The 16,389-nt window shown below is 37.2% G+C and overlaps 2 protein-coding genes across 3 annotated transcripts; both read left to right on the top strand.

The window, feature by feature from the left end:
- The first annotated feature begins 4,030 nt into the window (after positions 1-4,030).
- On the top strand, positions 4,031-5,885 carry LOC104449469 (zinc finger Ran-binding domain-containing protein 2). 2 transcript variants are annotated; one of them, XM_018875601.2, is made up of 4 exons: positions 4,031-4,136; positions 4,545-4,922; positions 5,146-5,236; positions 5,523-5,885. In XM_018875601.2, the coding sequence occupies exons 2-3, from the start codon at positions 4,564-4,566 to the stop codon at positions 5,234-5,236; spliced, it is 450 nt and encodes a 149-aa protein (XP_018731146.1). In that variant the 5' UTR covers positions 4,031-4,136; positions 4,545-4,563; the 3' UTR covers positions 5,523-5,885. The 2 variants fall into 2 exon arrangements, with proteins under 2 accessions (XP_018731146.1, XP_039171085.1); XM_039315151.1 differs by having other exon boundaries at positions 5,146-5,263; positions 5,523-5,877.
- Positions 5,886-12,454: 6,569 nt separating this feature from the next.
- Positions 12,455-16,094, top strand: LOC104451928 (biotin carboxyl carrier protein of acetyl-CoA carboxylase-like). Its single transcript, XM_018875789.2, has 9 exons — positions 12,455-12,741; positions 13,497-13,688; positions 13,913-13,965; positions 14,587-14,646; positions 14,789-15,028; positions 15,113-15,175; positions 15,651-15,719; positions 15,852-15,897; positions 15,991-16,094. The coding sequence occupies exons 1-9, from the start codon at positions 12,732-12,734 to the stop codon at positions 16,059-16,061; spliced, it is 804 nt and encodes a 267-aa protein (XP_018731334.2). The 5' UTR covers positions 12,455-12,731; the 3' UTR covers positions 16,062-16,094.
- The last annotated feature ends 295 nt before the right edge of the window (positions 16,095-16,389 follow it).

The raw sequence follows: 16,389 nt of genomic DNA, 5'->3' as shown, positions 1-16,389 counted from the left end.
AGAGAGAGAGAATTTGGAATTGTTCAGCCGCAGCAGCGAATGAAGAAGAAAGAGAGGAGGAAAAGCAAAAGGTGGTCAAAACCCTACCTCCAAGGCTTGTTATTTCATCATCAGCTTCATGCCTTCTTTATTGAAACTCCCTATTTTCCTTTGCTTTTTCTCTTTTTCATCAATTTGGCTATCTTTCACTTCATTAATCCTTGCAAAACGTTGGTTTTCGCTCATTCCTTGTCGTGCTCATCTCTTTGTTATTCGTGCATATATCATTGGTTTCCCTCTGTGTATTTGCGATGGGAAAACCCAAGATTTCTGGATACATCATTTTCTGCGGTTAGGTCTTCCCTATATCCAATTTGTAGACATTTTCTACTTCGTTTATGATCCTAGGTTGGGAAGTGATAAAGTGGAGAGTGGTGCGGCTTTAACCCCTCAAAGAAAAGAATCAAATGTCGCATGAGGAAGAATATACTATATCATATTATGTTAAACAAAACTAATTTAACCTCAATTTGGTGAATTCATAATAAAATCTATTGATTAAACGACTTAAAATTATCGATTTCCTATGTGCATATTCTTAAATCTATCTCTGCATACTCAGAATTTTCATCATATATGTTAAGCGATGAGTTGCATGCCAAAAAAAAAAAAAAAAAAAAAGACAGTATCACGGAGGATATTCAAGGGATGTGCATCCAATATTCAAAAAGCCAAAATTCGAAAGAGACATCCTCCTCGTGGTCACAGTTGATGTATACACACCCCCCACATTGGCCTATATGCTTGCTTGGGATTTTGTGCGGGGGAATATTCATTATGGAGACAGTAAACAAAATGTGCTCATATGACTCAATATGAGCTTTGTGTGCACTGTGCAATCATTAAATGCGCAATTCAGATGCCTCAGTCACTTGTCCTTGTCCCCGTGGTGGGACATGAGCGTTTGAAGTGGCACGAACAGTGAGTGGAGGGACCCGACCAGGGCTCGGTCAAAATGGCCTTTCTAAGATGCACAGTTTGCTTGAACAGGATTTTGGAATAAGTGTGTTGTGCTGAGGGGTTACAGCATATCCTGTTGGGGAGATCCTGCTTGTTGGGTGGGCTATAACTGGATTGACCAGATTTGCCCATTTTTAATGAATTAAGAACAGCTTCTAGATCATCCAATATTTTGAGATTGCCTATCGTGCTTTAGGTAGGTAATCAAGCGACCATAGTAAAAAACATCGCCATATATCTTATGCATTGATTAAGCATGATGCTCTTATCAACATTGTCCTGTATATGTTAGACTAGATAATGGAAGAGATTTTTTGGTCCAGATATCAAATGGGTCGGCACGTTCTAATTTACAAACGCTTTGTTTTCGTATATTGAAAAATGAAATTTAACTTGATGGGTTTGCTTAATATTATAAGAATGGACATATACTTGTCAATTATACATATAACAAAAGGCTCAATTCACGTACAGCAGGGTCATAAATGTACTAAACTAGTATGGCAAAGGCTTCGCTAGTCCATATACAAGATGGGTCAATACTTTCCATTTTACAAGTGCTTTAGTTTTGGCAATTTCATTTTGCAAAATGAAATTTAACCCGACCGATCCGCTTAATGGTGAAAGAATGGAGATACATGTGTCAATTTGACATGCGACACAGGCTCAATGCTCCATGTCACCAAGTAAAAAATTCTTTGAATCAATTCTTTGTGCTAATGATTTATGACCTGACCACCTATGTCTTGATAATTTGATCAGATACTGTTCCACTCACACCATCACCTGATAAGTATAGACATAAATCCATATGCCCATCTCATCTACGAGCCTTTCATACTCGTCCTGTATTGTTCGGTTGTCTCACATTCATGCATCCTTTTGCATCAGCATATTTTTACTCTAACTGGATCTGTCTCTACTTTACTGACCTTCATTTATGCGTTTTTTTTGCTTGACCAAACTTGAGATGGTAGTCCTCAGGAAGGCAATCACAATAATCCATGACATTCGTTCTCCTTGAAGATATATAAAGGGAAAAGTACCAAAAAAATCATAAACCTATTGAATCGGTACCAACTAAGTCATAAACATTTTAATTTGACCAATTTAATACTAAGCATTTTGCATTTGTATCAATTTAATCCATCCGCCCAATTTTAGCTGAAAATCGCTAACATATATATTGACCGTCCTACTAGGCAAGGTCAACATTAAAATGGACATTTTTTAATAATAATTTTTGATTTTTTTTCTATTCTTTTCTTCTTTTTTTGGCTAAGGGTCGCCATCCAACCCTCGCCGACAACAAGCAAGTGCCAGTGTCCCTTGCCAGCCACTAGGTAAGGGATCGCAAGCCCTCACAATGGCCATTAAGGGCCGTGATGCCCTCATTGGCCAAAGTGAGGTGCACGGCCCCTCGTCCAAATTTGGCTAGGGCCACGATGCCCTCTCCAAATCTAGGCCAAGCGAGGTGCCACATCCCTTGTTGAGTCTAGGCAAGGCCACAACACCAGCCAACTGCCCTTGGCATACCTTACCAAAAAAAAAAAAAAAAAAAAAAAAAAAAAGTGAAGAACAAAAAGAAAAGAAAAAAATCCATAAAAATTTCAAGTTATTATTAAAAATGTTCACGTCAATACCAATCATGCCTCGTAAAATAGCTGGCATCTAAGTCAATTATTTTCTATTGACACAAAATTGATAAATTGGTCCACATGAAAATTGATTGGATAGACTAATGACACAAATGCAAAAAAAAAAAAAAAAAGGACTAAATTGGTCCACTTGAAGAATTTATGACTAAATTAGCACCAATATAATAGGTTTAGGACTCTCTTTTTTTTTTTAATACTTTTCTTGATATCTAAAAACACCAACACACATTTTGCAGACCCATTCAATTAAGCACAGGCTCTATACCAAGTTGTTAGGAAATATGTAGATCAAAGCGTGAGAAGTGGGGGCCAAAAAACATGTCACAAATAGAATTTACGCGGGATCCATATAACAAAAACATTTCGCTATTGATAGACATTTCACACAATGTCTCTCAAGTGTTAGTTCGCTCAAGTCTCACAAATGCTACATCCATTAATCTCACACGGTATTTAGTTCTCATAATTTTTTTCACCAAAAAAAAAAAAAAAAAAAAACACTATCTTCAAAGAGAAGCCCACCAGCTAGATTTGGCTAGGCTGTTTGTGTCACCGGAGCATCTGATCAAATGTCGGGACTGACCATTCATGCTTTGTCATCGCCGTGTTCGTGATTTCTGCCATTGGTGTTGGTATGAATTCAACATAACTTGTACTTCTGACAAATAATTGATTCTTCATAAAAACCTCGTGTTAACTTGTGTGAAAATATGTATATGGTTATGCATGTCATGTTCTTGTCAAATTAATTTAGTCATATCCAATATTGAACTACAGAATATTTTATAATACCTTATATCCGAAGCCCGATCAGGCTACGCCGAGCGCCAATGCCATGTGTCTAACTCATTAGATGTTTTCTCGAGTTGTAGTCTAACCCTCTGCCTCGTCTGGCATTCAATATTTTTTTACTTAGAGGTCATTCCGCACATTATCAGGGAGTTCAAGCTCGAGGAATTGTTCAAACATGAAGGCTTCATTCCATTGAAGGAGTGTGAACCAGAATGCTTGGAATTCTGAAGATGCGGCTGAAACAGGCAACTAAAGGCTATAGCTTTGCAACTAACCAGCAGATCGTGTAGGCTTAAGAACGAAGCAAATGCACCCGGTAGTCGATATGGCCCTAAAATCCAAAAGAATGGTTGGGAAGGGCATCGACCGAATCTCAAAAACTTGCTGTCTTTGGAATTGTACGTCGAATTTTGCCGCTTTATTGCTTTATCTTCCTTTAGATTTTGTAGATTCCAAGAACCTCTTTTGATTTTTCTTTTTTGATTCCGATTTTTTCTTTTAATTCCATTTCTCAAGGTAGGCAAGGTTGAACAAACACAAAGAAAAAAGAAAGTACACGGCCCTCCATTTATTCCCTTTTATCTGTGTCCGGTGCTTGTATATAAGCGCACCCTCGTCGTGCAGTTGTCTCAGCAGCAGCCTCTCCTCTCTTGTTATATCCGCAGCCACACGCTTTGCCTTGTTAAGGTTAGTTTCATCTACTTCTCTCTCTCTTTCTTGATCTCATGATGAAACGCTAGCCATTTCCCGAGTGCCATAGATAGTGACAGAACTTGAACTCTCTCGTTCCAGCACTTCTCCTTCCCTGCTTCAGAATCCATTAGTTACCTTCGGTCATTAGTGTGGTCGATTTGGACCCCACTGGTCGGACTCTGACTAGGTACTTGGCGTGCTTGATAGGGTTTTTTGTTTTTTTGTTTTTTTCTGTTTTTTACTCTTGGAAGTACCATATGTGTCTCGCGGGGCCTACGTAACTGGTCATGTGTAGTACATGCGCTTACTGCACATATTTTTAATGGAAGCTAGCAAGAATTCAACTGTAAAGTAAGTCTATCCAATCTCTCTCACTGATTCGGTGTCGGTGGTTATTTTCAGTTCATTGCTAGCGGCAAAGATGAGTAGGCCCGGAGACTGGAACTGCAAATCGTGCCAGCACCTCAACTTCCAGAGGCGCGACTCGTGCCAACGCTGCGGGGATGCAAAGTGCAGTGGCGACTTTGCAAGTTTTGGCGGAAGGAGTGGATCCTCGTTCGGGTTCACTGGCTCCGATGTCCGTCCTGGAGATTGGTATTGCACCGTTGGAAACTGCGGGACTCATAACTTTGCCAGCCGCTCGACCTGCTTCAAATGCGGTGCATTCAAGGAAGACTTGGCCGGTGGCTATGATTTTGACGCGCCGCGCTCTAGAGGTGTAGGCAACAGCGCTGGTGGAAGCCGATCCGGATGGAAATCGGGCGATTGGATCTGCAATAGGTAAACCAAATTTCGACGCAGTATATTAGATCAACAGACACATTTTAAAGTTAAAGAAAGGAGACGTTCACGGAAATTCTATAAGCTTTTCAAATTTTGCTTTCTGCAAAATAATCCCGCTAAAAGAATGGAAGACTAAATGGAAAAGTAGAGCGTACACCTTAAACCACCCAAACCAAATTAACATTCCAATTTCACTCATTATTTTTTTCCATTTCACCAGGTTTGGCTGCAATGAACACAACTTCGCCAGCAGAATGGAATGCTTCCGGTGCAATGCCCCTCGGGACTACTCTAGCAACCGATCTTACTAGGTCGTGCAAAGTGCTTTTCAATTTTGGGTATGCAACAACACTTTGATGCGAATTAGTCGCGAGTAAAGCTACATATTACAAAAGACTTACAAAGACCGGCATACAAAACTTGATGCTATCATTTAAAAATTGTCGCCTCCGTATTGCGAAGCGACATAGAAATGTGCATGCCCATTTTATGCGAATATGTTCCATCCTAAGTTTTGTTCTAACCTTAGGTTCTTGAAAGATTATTTTATGATTCATTTTGCAGATGTAAAGGTGAATGCTTTATTATTGCTTGCAGGCGTTGCGGCCACCAAGAGAGACCAGGGACAGGAGCATCAACTTTTGCTTTTGGGATGTTTCTCTAATTGGCTGCGAAATCTTCTTTTGGCAGAGAAGCATGTCCACCCTATAATTTGTGTCTCTAAGAACATTTGTTTAGGTCTTCTGTCATAAGGCTAATCGTTGTTTCCATTTATTATTTGGGTGTGTGAGTGCTAGCAAATCTACTTACTAGTTTTCGAGCTAGAGGAGAGAAGAGCACTTCACGTGCTTTTGGTGCTTTCCTTTTTTGTAGTATTTTCTTATAGAATCGTATTGTTATGTTGAGTTTGTTCCCCTAAGTGGAAATTTGTTATTAATGAATCTTCCTCTCTCTCTCTCTCTCTCTCTCTCTCTCTCTCTCTCTCTCTCTCTCATGTGTATACCTCTATGGGAAAGCCAAATTAGGAAAAATGATGGTATCTCCTATCCAAATTTGCGTTACACACGTTGCTCATTTGATTTTTGACACTCTAGAGACTACAGATAAAAGACAATGAATCACGAAGGAGAAATCGTTATTCAAAGGACTTAGTACCAGTACTAAAATGAAACGGACTATTAGGTTTGGGAGGATTTACTTGATACTCATTTAAGACCCATAATTTTTAAATGGTCTAGATTTGATTTAGTACATATATTACAGTCATGTACTAATTCCTCATCACGCAAAGACCATCAATGGGTTCGTAAAATGCACAAATCAAATCCACGTAAGTTCATATCAGCTTGTGAAATGATTTGCTTGCCTGGATTTTACCAGAGGAATTACATCAAAGGAGACAAAACATGTTTTAGATCATCAGTGGGCCATTTCCACACCCCCAAAATTAAAAGGTTAATTGCATCTCATACGTATCGCAAGTCAAAGAAAGTGAAAAAAGAACAATATGTCGGAGGGGCGTCTACATAGGATTCTCTTCCATTGACCGAATGTCTTTTCCTTTAGACTTTGAGAATCGTTGTGCTTAGTAAAATGCCACTATGAATACAGAAAGTGGCTCTTTAAGGCTCGCTGGATAAACAAAAGGAAAGGGTTCTCTTTTAAGGCCAGAGACGCCCATTGAGAAGCCTTTAAAGAAAGATTCCTGTCTTCTTTTCGAGTTAAGCTTTGTGTTACATCATGTGTTGTTGTGGCTGTTACTTGTCATTATATCTTAGTCCGCTGTCTTCATCATCTTTGTTGCTTGCATGCAACAAAGTCGATAGTTACTCATGCGTGTTCCTTCTTCTTTTTCGAGTATACAACCATCCCAAACGACCAATAGCTTTAGTTCATCCACGTTATCATGTTCTCTCCCTACCAGAAGCAATCTTGGCCTGTCGTTGGACAACTTTCCGTTCCTAGAGTCAAAACTCCCCATGACCATTTTCTTTTACTTAAAGCTCCTTTTGTTTTGCTAAAAATGGTCATTGTATCGTTTGAAATAATTGACCCATGGAAATATATTCATTATCTGCAAAAATTCATGTCTAAACATCTTCATAAACAATAAAAAGATTTTTTGTTCATTCATTTTTGTAAATGATCATTTTTAAGGAAATATTTTCCAAACCTTTTGCTTTTTTGCTAAACACATGGGGACTATAAGAGTCTCTCCTTTTCTATCCACGATGGTGTATGGAATCATACACTATCAAGACTTATATTTTGTAAATTTTAGAGGTTTAATCTAACCTTGATTGCCCAGTGTGATAGTAATTTTTATCCTGAAAAGGTTCTTAAATATTGTAACTGATACATCTATAGTTTAAGTTTGGAAGTTTAACTAATAACATATAGTAAAACGAACCATTTTGCACGTACTCTTCCATAATTTGTATCAATTAGAATCTGGAAGTGTTCTCTTTTATCAGAAAGCAAACTTTTATGACCCTATCGACGAATTGTATGATTTATCTGATGATAGAAAGCAAACACATTAATCCAGCATAAAAAGTCCTGGGGTTCTTAACAGTGAATATTTTCTATGCACGGCTAGTATATATCGCTTATATGATGACCCTAAAAGATCCAAATATTACATTAATATGAAATTATCTCAAGTTCTATGTCTACTTGGCCCGTGAACCATGAAAAATTCCCAAAAAAAAAAAAATGGACAATATTCAAAACTTGTAAACTAAAATTAAGAATAACCACATAAAAAAAAAATAAAAATATAAAAATTCTTCAAGGCTCCATTTGTTTCACGAAAAAAATGACATTTATGAAAAAAAAAAATTCTGGAAAGTCATTTTCTAAAAAAATAACAATATATTTTGGTGTTTAGTTTAGACCTAGAAAATATTTTTCCTCATTTGGTAAGGAAATCTCATTTTATTTTTCTAAATAGGTATACACTACTTGAGCGTTAGTGACTTGCGCATGGGCAACCAAGGAACCTAGCACAGTCAACATGATCTTATGCCCGAATCTCAATTATAGAGCATGAACACGAGTACTGATCTTAAATCCACCGAAAACCAAGCTCGAGAACTCAGTGCAAGTCCCCAGCTCCCTAGCCCAGGTCTACAAAGGGTAGACCTAGGTTCCCAATGCCCGAGCGTGGGTCCATGTCCCTAGCACCCAAACCTAGGTCCATCAAAACCGAGCCTAGGACTCTAATATTAATGTGGGCGGCCGAGATCTCGAGCACGAACCTAGCCACAATGGATGCGGGCCCATGCACCAGGGACCCAAGCGCAAGTGCTAAGGTCCGAGGCACGACCTCAATGGATTCGGCCAGGTGTCGAGGACCAAGGCACAACCTTGATGGGCACAAAAGTCCCAAACTCGACCTTGATGGATCCGAGCACAATGTTGGAGCCTTGATGGACCCATCACCTAAGCACGAGTATTGAGAACTTGGGCTTAGTCTTGATGTTATCGGGCTCATCATCCCAAGCACCAATACCAGTGCCTCATGCTTGAGATGAACCTAGTTGTGGTGGCTAAGGTTTAGGGCATAGCTTGGGTGGACTCGGGCGAGGTAAGGAGGCTTTAGGCCCGACTTCGATGGACCAAGGCTTAGGCAATGGGGACCTAAGTCTAACATGTAGGGTGCGTTTGGTTCAGCATTTTCAATGAGCTTTCAGCCTTCAAAGCCCCTTGAGGAAATAATAGACTGTTTGGCAATTATTTTGAAGTAGTTTTCAAGTGAAAGCCAAGATTGAAGGCCGAAAGCCCAATGCTAGTAGAAACTAACTTTGAGCTTTCAACATTTGGCTAAATGCTAAATTTTTTTTTCCAAAACTATCATCACTTATTCTTCAAATTTCTAATTTTTCCCTTGTTATTATTTTTTTAAATGCCAAAATAATGCTAAAAAAATCAAAATTATATAAATACTAAAAAAATAAATATATTTTGGTCTTTTTTTAAAAATTATTTATATATTTGATTTTTTAGTATTATTGTCAAAATTTATATTTAAAATTTACTCTAAATTGGTACACTTATGACAAATTTACCCTCTGTTACATACATTATTTTTTCAATTTAAAAAAACATTTTACAATTTTTTGTGATTTTTTGTGGTATTAATCTAAAAATTAAAAAAATGCCGACGAGAGTTTGGTCCTTTTAAAAAAATTATATATATGTATTTTCTTTTTAGCATTATTTTCAAATTTATATTTAAAATTTGCATACATTATTTTTTTTTTTTCAATTTAAAAATAAAAATTAAAAAATTTTGACGAAGGATTTGGTCTTTAAAAATATATATATGTTTTTGATTTTTTTAGCATTATTGTCAAAATTTATATTTAAAAGGTTGCATACATTTTTTTTTTTTCAATTTTAAACAAATAAGAATTAAAAAATTCCAATGAAGGGTTTGGTCTTTTTTAAAAAAGAAATTATATATGTATTTGATCTTTTTTTATTATTGTCAAAACTTATATTTAAAAAGTTGTATACATTATTTTTTTCAATTTTAAACAAATGAAATTTAAAAAAAAAAAAAACTAATATTAATCATGCAAATGGCTTTTCAAATGTGTTTTTATCAAATGGCATTTCTCTCAAAATTACTTCTCAAAGCATAGTTTATCAAACGACATTTGAATTTGCCTAAAGTCTTTTAGGCTAAACTAAATTGCTTTTTGAATTTTTCAATGAGCTTTCAAAATGCTAAACCAAATGCACCCGTAATCCTGGCCTTACTACCAATGGCCCAGGAACAAGTATTGGGGTTTCCATATCCAAGTGTAAAATTTCTAGTCTAAACGCTAATATCTAATCATATTTTGAAAATTGATTTTTGCTTTTTATTTAGGAAATCATTTTCCTAAATTTAAGTTTTGTAAGAAAATATTTTCTATTGGTTAAAAAACCAAACGGAGACTTTGTCATCCATCAACGGAAAATCGAATCATTTTCCTAAATGATCCAAACGTTGAAGAATATTTCTTGCAAAACAAACGGAGGCTAAGTTGTCATCACTTTGATTAGCATCAACGGAAAATGAATTGTTCATACAAGAAGCCTTTGTCCATTCATGTTCCAATGGTCCTTTTATAAGAGTGAAAGGAGAAAAATCAAGAGATGATCTCCCAATGTAAAAGTGGCAGTGATTCAAACTAAAAGGAAATAAGAGTTTAACGTGGTTTCATAAGTACAATGTTTTTTTATTAAGGATTTTTTTTTTTAAAAGAATAGAGTAGGATACTTCTACTCGAGCATTGCTAGCTGAATAGTACCATTATTATGTACCAGTGATGGTGCAACAATGACCACGTATTGCAATCTGGGAAATATGGAACTTGGATAAAAAATAGTTTGTTGCACTTAAAGAGATAAATCTAAGTATATTATTCAAGCTAAAAAAAAGCCACGGGATATGGACAGCAATTTTCAGGCGAAGGATATTAATCCAAAATCGAATGTGTACTATAACAATTTGTTTGTGATATATAGATGAAAATAATAGGGTTGCAAAATTTAGTGTATTTTCTTATTATGTCTGGAGTTTCTAAAAGGAAAACTTGCTTTTAAAACTTCTAGATAAATAAATGGATGAAATTATCATGAATGAAATATTTACACCAATCGCTAAAGTTAGATACTTTCCATAAGAGTTTCAAAATCGTGGAAAAGGAAAAGTAGAGAGGAAAAGCTGGGGCCTAATTTTTCATCGCATTCATCAAAGATGCAAAGATCAAAAAGGGGTCAGTTACGACGATTCAGTTGTCCAACAATGGTGAAATTTCCTCTACCGAATCTCAAAAATCTAAAATAACAAAAGGCCCTTTCAAACCAACTTAGCCAAGCATACAAAGAGAATCCATGTAAATGTGCGATAGTATCTTCATTAGTGTAAAGGAAAATGGTTATAATGTTATCTTCAATTTGAAAATTTCAATTCTTCTTTTTTAACAACTTTATAATCTCCCCATGGCGATACTATTTTCATACCCGTGACTATCACATTATAGCATTTAATTTTCCTCGGATTAATTTTCCCTTGCTTTCTTCTTCTCTTCTTCTTTATCTTTAATATTTAGGGACTTACTTAAATGGGATTTGAGCAAATCCCAACCGAGATTTTCTTCTTCTTTTTTTTTTTTTTTTTTTTTTTTTGGGGGGGCGGTGGGTGCTCGACGAGATTTTCTGTTCACTTGAGCAAAAGAGTTACCTGATTTCATCAAAAACATTAGTCGGTGGATTTAATCAATTCGCTATTCTAAAAGATTAAACTATGTTTAAGGAAATTGATAATTAGTTACAAACAACGAGATCTGATGCAAATTTGTGTCGTTTGATCTCTTATGAATGTCCGCACCGTCAACACAACTTCTCTTGTCGTTTTGTCCTCGACTTTTGCTCTGTTGTCATCTCAATTTCACTTCATCATTAGACTTACCGTCCCTAATACTCTCATTTTGTCGTCATTGGTAAGTTAATTATGTTGTCGAAAATAACGAGATTATGTAGTCATATGATTGGAGCGATTCTCATCAGACGGCAATATCCAGCTTGATGAGATTAATGGGTGCCCTTGAAATCAATGTAAATCGACAGCTGTGTAATTAACTGTAAGCCCTGAAATCTCTGGTACGTACCATGAATAGTCACTGACATTTAACGGTGAGAATACAGCAATTAATATTGAAATATATGATGCGTATGCTGCGATTCGTCTTTGAGATTAATCTTCGACAGTGATGATTCGGATAGGACATTTTTCTTCTGTTTTTTTACCAGGTATGAGGAAATTAGTGAAAGATGAATATTTCCCTTTCATCAGTTGAAAATTTTGTTTTAAGTACCATTAGCATTCTCAGAGAAATTGTGTTAAATCACGTCTCGAGTTTGAGCACGTGAAAACTCCGATCCAATTGAAATTCCAAACTCAAACGGGACTTGTGTGGTTTGATGTTGAAACAAGCGAAAAAGCTATCAGATTACATTCCACGGGATTAGGTTGGCAAGTCATATTGGAACATATAAAAGCAGGATTTCGCTTGTACACACTGGGGCTAACAAAAGCCTTTCTCTTGGAGTTCCCTATGAGTATGATTTGAGTGTAATTTAGGACTTCGAAACACTAGGCAATTGAGCGACTGTAAACCTTGTACTCTCCGAATATATAATAAATCTTCGGCGCGTGGCTCTTCTCGTGGAATGGACACCAACATTTGAATAGAATCATGAAAATTTTTGACATCCTTATTTTACTTGTTGATTTTTTTGGGTGATTTCTTCTCTTCACATTAAACTTGAATTGAAGGTGTCACCGATGATTACAATTTGAAACCAAGTTAAACTCAAACGCGAAACCGAAGAGGCATCCGCATCCCAGGGTCTAATCTACCTTAGGTCAGAGCATGCATAGACAATTCGCTCTTACAGCCTTGATTACGCTTCTTACACACGAGACAAACTGCAGAATTCCGTCTCTCTTTTTTTCTTTCAGTGGGAACAAAGCAAGGCGATTCATTTGGACAATTGCAGCGGTCGTCATTTGTTTGGCTCTGCAAGCTGGAGACAGTATAAACGATCGATCTGCAAATAATATTCTCTCGTCTTCCCTTAAAAAATTTTAGTTTATACGTTTATGATGCAACTTTCATGGAACATACATTGCCATTTTCACGAAAGATTTTGTCTGCCTTTGCCTTCGGTTTTGGAGTTTCAGAGTTAAATTTGTACATCAACGTCATCAAAATTCATCTGGCTGCCGCAGAGGTCAAAGCACTGTAAATGGCTTCTGGTGATGTCTCTGTCTCTCTTACTTCTTTCTGTCGGGTCAGGCATCAATCTTTCATCTTGCCCATGTGATTCTCGTTCGTGAAGGATGGTTGCCCTCTGTCTTATTTGATCGATGTGCATCAGAAATGGTGGCACTAGTAATTATATCCCTCCTCTGTTATTAAATGCCATTCAGAATTCATCAAATCGGAAGTTCTTTTTATTAAGTTCTGGGTGTTCGATCGAGATTCACATCCACAACACCCTTGACCCATTACATATCGTCTTCAATGTCTCACTGCAGCTGTGTGACCCACGAGCGCTGTTTAATCCCCTAATGAATTGTGGTTGTATTAGAATGATCATTGCTTCCATTGATTACTGGAAACAATAACCAGGACCATACAGGATACTCCATCATTAAGGAAATCAGGCGATGTTTTTGGAATTTCTGGGTCATACTTCTTGAACACTGGCGCTCTGGCACTATTTTAATTTTTTACGAGTCGGGAGAGATTACATGAATCTCTTTTTGCATAAGGTATCGGCATAGCTCTTGATGAGTACGAATTTGAGCAATTCCATACCTTTGGAGGGTGCTGTTAGTGTTCTCCTGTGACATAGAACCTCTGAATAGCGCCTGACATATTAGTATTAATGACCTATGTCCAACAAACGCAGTTGGTATTGGCATCAAATTATACAGTCTGATTCTGATAGCGGAAATGATTCATTCTTCAAGATGATAGTTGTATGTCCTGGCATTACTTCTTTCAGGTACCTTAGGAACTTCAAGAGTTAATATATCAAATCTCAACTTCAATATAGCGAGAGTTGGTGAAGCACATCAATCCAATTTGAGGATAACTTGGATAGTACACAATTTACAGAATCATGCAGGTTTAAGGATATCTTCCACGACAGATGACCAATGGAGAATATACTGTACTTCATCTTCTGGAAGCCAACGTATGTACTCATCACTGATGTCTATCCTGTGCTTTTAACTTTTCAAAAAACCTGATCTGCCGGAGTTTCACTCAATGAAATTTTTGTGCACTCATAATCCGAAAATCATCTGCACATGGTCAAAGAGAGAAACTAAACAAAGTTGTCCTACTTAAAGACTAATTTTGCTGTGAGCTGGCTATGGTCGAGTACTGTTGATGATGATTGCTACTTTGTACATGTAGATGGTTCCAACACGTCTGGTTTCACGAGGAGACACACACCAGATCTATCTGAGGTTAAGTTCCTTCTTGCTGGTGCACAACTCATTAATCTCCAGTTTTCCTCTTATGCTTCATTAAGACTATATACAGCTTTTCTTCTACCCGAGCTCCTTAGTAAAGTGCAAGTGGATTGCGGCATAATACAGACATACTCAAGATAAAAAGAAGAAATAATGCTTTATTTTCATTTTTGTTCTGCTTTGAACATTTGTTCATAATGTCATTCACCTGAATATGATGCTTACAGAGAATTTACTTCTACCACTCCTAACCCTATTGATGAAATGACTACATGAAACTCTGGTCAACTTCCAACATGCATCATTCCTATGTGTTAGACTTTGCTGACCAGATTCTCCTGTCTCTTCCATCTTTTCCCTACTTGATGATCTCATTAACTTCCATGGCAAAGTATGATGAGATCTAAGCATCCTTATAATTATCAGTTTAAATTTTTGATAGGAGGCTGCGGATTATGCTTATCATGATAACTCCAAAGGAAAGTATGTTGCCCTGATTCATAGGCACACTTAATGCAGGGACAAGTTTCTTCTGAATTTTGGAAATGGGAGCACCCTTCTGCAGGAAACTTTACAAGTAGTTACCTTGCTAAGTCATTTGAGATTTATCTGCAGGTTGGATCTCTGATAACTGGCATATGCAAGGCAAGTTCAGTTGAAGAAATTGAAATAAAGGTAAGCAGACTTGGTTTGGATTCACAAATTCATGTAAACTAGGAAGATTTTTACAATTTGGGCTCCAGCTAACTTGTAGGAGTCTTTAAAGATACTCAGATCCAATTAAAGTTCTCTTTGTTTTATTCCTCTCCACAATTAGCTCAGCGGTTTTCAGCTATATCTTGCAAGAAATCCGACCAGAAAGACTACCACCTTACCTCCATCTCCCCAGTTGCATGCTCCTCCTAAAGCCGATGCAACACCTGAGGAACATGTCGCAAGTGCTTCACTCCCAAAAACTTCTTTAGCTATCACCAAATCGATATTCTCCATAAGTAGATGGCAGATAACGCTAAAGAAAGCAGTTAATGAAGGCTTGTTTGTACTCCAGTCTCCTAGGGTAAGTCCATGTTTGAAGTAATCTCTCTCTCTCTCTCTCTCTCTCTCTCTCTGAGCTTACTCATCAAAGTTTCACCTGAACCAGGTCGGGTTTTTTAAAAGATCTCGTACTATAAAAGGGAAGCGTGCTCCACCTGCATGTAAAGAGGTAAAAAGATGAGGTTATAAGGCCAGTTTATAAGTTCCGAATTGCATCATGAATTATTGTCATTAATTTTTCATGTCTAAATTCTAAACATCCAAGTTATTGAAAAGGGTTTAGCAAATTAACAGAAAGGATCTTGAAACATCAGCTAATTTTCTTATTAGTAATTGGTTCAGAGAGTGAGTAACCATCTTCTTTATACGCCAATACTGCCGAAGATGACTGAGCAACTCAGTAGCCGGGCCTACCACTGGAAAGCCAACAGAGCTCCACTGAAACCTCCATCCTTAGCCATGGACATACTCTCTTGAATCGATGACATGGAAAACAAACTTGACCGGCTTATTTAAAGATTGAGCTCTGCTGAACTGGATGGTGTCACCGAGAGTACCAAAATGGAAATAAACTTCTCGCACATAACAACTTACACTTAGTGTATATCTAGCTTCTAAACTAAAATCTCACGTTCATCCTGCAGAGGCAAATTGTAAAGGAAGGACAAGTAGTCTGCTACATCGATCAACTCGGTGGAGAGATGCCTATCAAGGTCAAGAGGATTCTTCTTCTTGCTTCTGCTCTTACGTTCTTTTGAGTTCCATTTCACATGCATTAGCACATTTTATTGCAATAAAAATTCAGTTTGCGGTCTCAGATGGTGAATTTCTCTTTTTACCCACAGGCTGATGTATCTGGAGAGGTCATCAAAATCCTTCTGGAGGATGGAGGTATCTTACTTTTAAACTTGCTGTTGTTCTTCTTCCCACGCCCAGTTCTAGTGAGTTTTCTTCATCTCTTTATTCGTTGTGTTCATCTTACAGATCCGGTTGGATACGAGGATGCTCTCATAACCATTCTTCCTTATTCGCCTGAAATAAAGATGTTGCAGTAGATGGTTTTTCTGAAATTTTTCTTCCAATTTCAAATTATCTGCACTAACTGATTGAATCTCTTATTGACTTGGATCAAATAAGATATGACCTTTTCATTTGGTCCCTTGTAAGTCCATGATTGGATCTTCAGTGTATGTCCACTTCTCTGCAATAATTGGGCACTTTGCATTTATCCTGTCCTTTTGACCCTCCCATGCTCTTATTTGGTGGGGAATGATATGGTCATTAAACTGAGTTATTATCCATGATCACATCCTTTGAAGATCATTAAGACATCTTAGTTCTAACCATCATCACACGTGTTCTTTTAGCACCTCTTACATAAAA

The sequence above is a fragment of the Eucalyptus grandis genome, chromosome 6, assembly GCF_016545825.1.
Source record: "Eucalyptus grandis isolate ANBG69807.140 chromosome 6, ASM1654582v1, whole genome shotgun sequence".
NCBI classification, from domain to species: Eukaryota; Viridiplantae; Streptophyta; class Magnoliopsida; order Myrtales; family Myrtaceae; genus Eucalyptus; species Eucalyptus grandis.
Note: the sequence above shows the minus strand (reverse complement) of the source record. Positions and strands in the feature narration are given on the sequence as shown.

Bases quoted from the DNA above. Each gene is read 5' to 3' on its own strand.
- LOC104449469 (XM_018875601.2), top strand. From the start codon at position 4,564: ATGAGTAGGCCCGGAGACTGGAACTGCAAATCGTGCCAGCACCTCAAC. The intron at 4,923-5,145 runs GTAAACCAAATT...CCATTTCACCAG, and splicing joins GGCGATTGGATCTGCAATAG to GTTTGGCTGCAATGAACACA.
- LOC104451928 (XM_018875789.2), top strand. The intron at 13,966-14,586 runs GTTAAGTTCCTT...ATTTATCTGCAG, and splicing joins ACACACCAGATCTATCTGAG to GTTGGATCTCTGATAACTGG. The intron at 15,029-15,112 runs GTAAGTCCATGT...CACCTGAACCAG, and splicing joins TTGTACTCCAGTCTCCTAGG to GTCGGGTTTTTTAAAAGATC.